This window comes from Trachurus trachurus (assembly GCF_905171665.1).
Source record: "Trachurus trachurus genome assembly, chromosome: 19".
Taxonomy (NCBI): domain Eukaryota; kingdom Metazoa; phylum Chordata; class Actinopteri; order Carangiformes; family Carangidae; genus Trachurus; species Trachurus trachurus.
The window spans coordinates 4,629,146-4,635,859 of NC_139913.1; the positions used below are offsets into that span (position 1 = coordinate 4,629,146).

Sequence of the window (6,714 nt, forward strand, 5' to 3'; positions counted from 1 at the left end):
CAGATTGACTCTGCATTCATTTGTTCCTGAACTCTGCGTGAACCTGCAGCTTTAGGAAGAAGGGCACCAACAGGCCGGGGCAGAAACTCTCAGTGTGTGTGTGTGTGTGTGTGTGTGTAAACCCAACACCCAGTGCAAATATTGAAACTGCTGCTACCCCCTGAACCCATGGTGGTCAGCTCCGGCAAACGTTTAGACAGAGAGACAGAGAGAGGTGAAGATGATCAACCTTTAGAATAAATTCAATCTTTTAATATTAAAGCAGAAGTAAGCGATCCGGTCGTTTTGGCTAAGTTCCTGTTAGCAGATGGAGTTAGCAGTCCCCGCCCTCGTCCCTACGTCACCACATTCACGCGCATCCCTTGGCTGCACACACAGAGAGGACCGCCCCTTTATGCCGTTCTCTCTCCTCGTTGGATAAAGGTTGTAGGATACAAGGAAAGTTTTCTCCTCGGCTTACAGCAGAGCAGAGCAGAGTGACTGACAGACCCGTGTTTCGGACCAAACACTCTATAGAAGTGATTGCTGTCGGAAGATATAACTATTTAAGACTTATATTAACACAAATATTCCGCTTACTTCTGCTTTAATAAAAATGTTTAAAAGAAAAAACCAGCTCCTGTGACAACGACGACGTGCTGTCAGCTGCATCCGAGCCAGAATTTGGGTAACAAACCTCGGGTGAGACCTGGCTCCCTGGAGTTTGTTGTCATGTTTAGAGCCCCTGGAGGCATCTGGAGGTGAAGAGGTCACCGAGAACCTCCTCATGTCACATTATGCAAGAAGAGAGAGAGACTGTGGTGAAGACTGTTAATGGAGGGAGATGTTGAGTTTAGAGAAGAGACTGGAGAAGAATAGGACTTCTTTTTTTTTTTTTGTTCATTTTATAAACTTTATTTTTCACTAAAAACATTCTCAACACTTGTTGGAAAATACCCTGTAAATAAATAGTGCAAAAACACAACGACACTGAGGAGTTCAGTGCTCAAAACACAACAACACAAAAACCTGGGCTCAAATAGAACAAGACATTTGGATGAACAGACATTTCAAAAAAAAAAAAAAAAAACTTTCCCAGTGTTCAGTTTCAGAAACCAGTGCCCTGTTTATACTTCACAAGTCCAAAAGCAGGTTTCACAGTTTCTCTCTGGAATGAGGAGGTGGTGGAGGGGGTGAGAGGGTGGAGTGGGGGCTTGGATATTTTAAAAAAGTCACTTTAAGGCTCAGAGTCTTTCCCCTTGGCCCGTGGGGAGCTGTCAGGCCTCTCCGGTGTCGGTGCCGGTGCCGGTGAGACCTGCAGGACGCCGCCGAGCTTCTCGCGCTTCTTCTGCTTCATCCTGCGGTTCTGGAACCAGATCTTCACCTGCGTCTCGTTGAGCTCCAGACTGGCGGCGACCTCCACCCGCCGCGCCCGCGTCAGGTACTTGTTGAAGTGGAACTCCTTCTCCAGCTCCGTCAGCTGCTTGGTGGTGAAGTTGGTGCGGATCACGTTGTGCTGACCCGGGACCCCGAACTCGGACAGGACCGCTGCGGAGAGACATGGAGGATGGATGAGTGATGGAGGAGCAGAAACGATGGGACTGATGTAGCTAATGAATAATGGAGGGTGGAGATAATATAATACACAGCGTTAGTTCACAAATAATTCTCCACTCGGTTTCTATAATGGGCTCTATGCACAGCTCCACTACTTCCTGAACTTAATGCTGCTCCTTTGTTTCCTGTCTTACATTATTGGACAAACTGATGAATCCAGGTGTCCGAGTGGTCACAATGGTCAGACACACCTAGATTCATCAGTTTGTCCAATAATGTAAGACAGGAAACAAAAGGAGAAGCATTAAGTTAAGTTCAGGGAGTAGTGGAGCTGTGCATGGTGCTTTTTACGCACCGTTTACGCACAGTGATCCGACCTGAGCGCTGAGGCTCATGGGAACTTTAACCCACTCTGGATTATGAACGAACCTGTTTTTGGAGGATTTCTCTTCACTTTCATCCAGTCGAAGGTTTTGGACGGGTCCTCCACGTGCTCCAGCAGCTCCTTGTCCTTGCTCTGGGCCGGTAGCCGTGACGCGTAGGACACATGTTGTTGCGTCTCCGGATACTCCTGCTGCTGCCGCTGCTGCTGCTGCTCCCCGGTGCTGCCGAAGTGCAGGTACTGGCCCCCCGGTGCAGGAGTCGAGCTGTCCCCTCCGTAAGGCCCGTGGTGCATGTTGGGTCCCAGCGGAGACACCTGAGCGTGGAGGAAGCTCCGGTCCTGCTCGTACTGGTGGTGTCCGTAGTCCAGCGGGGAGCCGTACATGGAGCTCCCCGCGGAGGAGAACTGCAGGTCCAGGTTGACGTGTGTCTGGTGGTGCAGGGGGAGACTCGGACTCGGGGTCTGGTGCGGCGCAGAGGCCGCGGCGTAACTCTCACTTGTTGCGCACGAGTTGGACGACATGTATCCGTGGTTTAGGCTGTGGTATCCGGCCTTGGCCCCGAAGAGATTCGCTCCCCGGTTGCACACGGGGTAATCTAAGTAGGAGTTCATCCTCTCTCTCTTTGTTTTTGTTTGTTTGTTGAGAAGTGGTCAGCAGCACCGAGCAGTCATTAATCGCTGCTCCCTGTGTGCCCTAACCTTCTAGGTAGTATGTCAAAGCTGTAAAACTGCCTCCCACCCTCATATCACCTTCCTGACACACCATGTGACCCGACTGACGCCCAATAGCGAGCGGCCTGCAGCGCTCCGTCAGGTCCGCAGGCTCGTCCATCAAACGGCTCAACATTTACATGACAAATGCTTCAATCACACCCGCTCATCCATCTGATAAGAACACAAACATCAGGACGGAGCAGCAGCAGCAGCAGAGGCAGATGCGCTGTTACCTAAAATATATGTCCAACCCCATAATAACTAGAATAAATTCCTATTATTATAATAACAGCGGCCTCCAGAGAACAGCGTGCGTTATTATCTTTAAAATAATCAAAAGTTACAACACACACTTAATAAATAATAGAGTCATATGCTATTTTTATTTAAATATTTAAACCCTTTTTTATGTATGACCTATTCCCTTGTTTTTTATTTCTCTTGTGCACAAATTAGATTAATTCTCAGTTTAGAAAAAGAAAAATGTATGTCATCGAAAACGTGTTTATCCAAAAGTTTGCACTCTGTGTGTGTGAGAGAATGTGTGTGTGAGTGTGTGTTTTGGCTTATTACCAAATGATTTCTGCAGGCTTTAGAGCAGACAGACTCCTGTGAATCAGACGGAGGCAGCGGATCCACTCATCATCCATCACGCCTCTTTCTAAACGCTGACAGCTTGTGTGGCCCAGTTTGCCCATAAAAGAACAAAGACGCGTTTAAAGAACCATAAGACGCGTTTCTGTTTCTCTCTCTCTCTCCCTCTATCCCTCTCTCTGGTTTCATAATCTCTCCCTCTGAACCTCTCGGGTCCACACTGATCCACGGTCAGGCCGCTGTAATTAACCAACAGTTCAAGTGCTAATTAGACTTTAACTGGAGAAATGTTTTTTTTTTGTTATTGTTGCTATACTTTTGGCTCCTATTGTCCACTATACAGGCTGATGGATGCTGGATGTTTACTCTGCAGAGGCTCATGGGAAATCTCAGTAAACTGCTTTTTATTTATGTTGCCTGAATAACGACAGAGCAGCATTTAAATTGGAGCCACGCGGGGCTGAATTACAGCGTTTTACTTTACTGAGGAGGCGCATGCGTAAAAAGTGAAGACAACAGGGCAGAAGCAGAATAAATACACTGCACAAACTCAAAATCTTTCCAAGAATATTTGTCTTATTTCTAGTCAAAACTAATCTCTTTCCACTTACATATTGACTCATCTGAAAATTAACTTGTTTTGAGATCATTTTCACTTGTTTCAAACAAATTTTCACTTGAAATAAGTAGAAAAATCTGCCAGTGAAAGGAAGTTTTTTGTGCTTGTAATAAGAAAGAAAAACTTGCTTCACCATCAGATTTTTTTAAGTGAAAATATGCTTGAAAGAAGTAAAAAGTGTCTAAAACCAAGCTACTTTTTATGTGATGAGTTTTATTTTAAGTTTAATGAGATTTGTTTTTGACTAGAAATAAGACAAATATTGTTGGTAAGATTTTGAGTTTTTGCAGTGTAAGAATAAATAGAAATAAATAAGTTAAAGCAGAAGTAAGTGATCCGGTGGTTTTGGCTAACTTCCTGTCAGCAGATGGAGTTAGCAGTCCCCGCCCTCGTCCCTACGTCACCACATTCACGCGCATCCCTTGGCTGCACACACAGAGAGGACCGCCCCTTTATGCCGTTCTCTCTCCTCATTGGATAAAGGTTGTAGGATACAAGGAAAGTTTTCTCCTCGGCTTACAGCAGAGCAGAGTGACTGACAGACCCGTGTTTCAGACCAAACACTCTATAGAAGTGATTGCTGTCGGAAGATACAACTATTTAAGACTTACTGTATATTAACACAAACATTCCGCTTACTTCTGCTTTAAGTTTAATGAGATTGTTTTTGACTAGAAATAAGACAAAAGATTTTGAGTTTTTGCAGTGTAAGAATAAATAGGTTAATATTTATACTGTATTATCATTTCGATAAATAAATAATATAAAATTCATGCACGACAGACAGGTTTTGTCCATAAATGAGAGTTTTTTTTTCTACAGATGAGTCAGTTTGGGAGCTCGCATGATTCTGTCCTGGGAGAAATATGAGGCGTTCACGTCCACGTCGGCCTCATCTGCTGCTGCTGCTGCTGCTGCTGCTGCTGCTGCTGCTGCTGCTGCTGCTTCTGCGTGCGCGTTGTAGTGCGCGTCGAAGTGCGTGAAGCCTGGAGCTGCATATTTGGAGTATTGAGGCGCGTAGGGCGGCGGATGGGACGGATGTTGTTGGGACTTGAGGAGAAGAGGAGGAGGAGGAGGAGGAGGAGGAGAGGCCGCCTGGTGGTAGTTATCCCCCCCGCCCAGATGGACATAACCCAGGCTGGACAGAGTGGGGCTGCCCGGGGAGGTGGAGGAGGAGGAGGAGGAGGAGGAAGAGGAGGAGCAGAGGCCCTGTTGTTGCTGCTGCTGCTGCTGAAGCCTCTCGTCCTTCTTCTGCTTCATCCTCCGGTTCTGGAACCAGATCTTGATCTGCCGCTCGTGCAGGTGGAGCAGGCCGGCCATCTCCACGCGCCGCGGCCTGCACAGGTAGCGGCTGAAGTGAAACTCCTTCTCCAGCTCCACCAGCTGCGCGCTCGTGTACGCGGTGCGCGTCCTCTTGGAGGCCGGGGGCGCGCCTGGACTCTTCTCATGGACGGAGGCGTCTGCGTGGAAAAACACAGAGAAACAAGAGAGAGAGACAGAGCAGGAATTAGAGAGGTTCATTGTTTTGTTTTGTTTTTTAGCCTTTATACAGCATAAGAGACCACTTTAACAAATGTTTCTTAAAAGCATCTCTACATGTAGGCTATGACAGTCATTCTTTTCTTTTCTTTTCTTTTTTAAACACAAACACAACTCATTCTACATAATGAGACACTGATGAGGTCATCACCTGAACCACATCTGGTTTTATAGGAAGATTATAAATAAAAACCACTGCTGGGATTAAACATTGACATTATCCCACAAAAACTGATTTATAAACTCTTCCTGAGTTAAAATATTCTTGCTGTGTTTAGGAATAAATATGAACATGTTTTCTTTGCATTAGGCTATTACTATTCAAGGTCTGAAAAGACTTGATATCTTTTGTTATTTAGACTAGTTTAGTCATTTTCAGACAATAAAAGCTCTGAATGACAATATTCTTATTTCAATTTTGGGAGAAATGTTGTCAGTAGAATAAAACAAACGTTTTTTAATTTAATTTTACTCAAACACATACCTATAAATAGTAAAACCTGAGAAACTGATCATTTTGGGAGTGGTCTGTTAATTTTTTCCAGAGCTGTAGGCTATATTTTTCATTCATTATTTTTTTTTTTGCCTCTTTTTAAATTTAAGGACATTTCATTTTTATTTTCTATTATCTCCACTTAAACCTCAGTTAAATGAACAGTCCTCATAAATAAATCTATAAATAATAATTACAGCCATATAAAATCAACAGTGTGACAGAAAACAGCCTTTCACTGAGTGTTGACAATAAATCACAGGCTGTGGTCACGTGACTGTGACAGAAAGAAATAAAAATAAAAACTCACGTGGGAACATGAGGATTTAAACACTGGTGACTTTGATTTATGTGTCAGTGAAATGAAGCCAAAATATATTTTGACTCATTTTTAAACAGATTGTTTTTCTTTCTCTAAATCTGCAGCCACTAAAGATAAGAATAAAATAACATAAACTCATCTTAGATACGTTATCAGGATTTAAAGATATAGATAAACACAACATTTAGGCTATTAAAGTGACATTTCTAGATTAATTATTTCTCCTGAGAACTTCTTTATTATTTCTGTCAGTTTAATTGTTTGTTTTTTCTTTCCAGAGCACCTGAGCTTTATTTTGAAAGGGCCTGTGAAAATAAATAAACTTGTTGACTCTTCTCCTGCTGCTGCTCTGACCTCCTGAACCCCAGAGGCTCAGATAGAAACTCATGATAGAAGCTCATTCAACGCCTCAGAAATGAGCAGAGATGGACAGAGTAAATAAGAGTAAGAGTAAATTTCTTATTTTTCACATCAATGAATTACTATAATTGTTTCTAAATGAATTTAAGGAGCTT

General features: G+C 43.8%; 1 protein-coding gene across 1 annotated transcript; it reads right to left on the reverse strand.

Moving 5' to 3' along the window:
* Positions 1–1,216: 1,216 nt before the first annotated feature.
* Positions 1,217–2,530, reverse strand: hoxb1b (homeobox B1b; the record flags this gene model as incomplete). Its single annotated transcript, XM_083994832.1, has 2 exons — positions 1,217–1,527; positions 1,966–2,530. 2 exons carry the CDS (start codon positions 2,528–2,530, stop codon positions 1,217–1,219), a joined length of 876 nt encoding a protein of 291 aa, XP_083850958.1.
* Between the last annotated feature and the right edge of the window lie 4,184 nt (positions 2,531–6,714).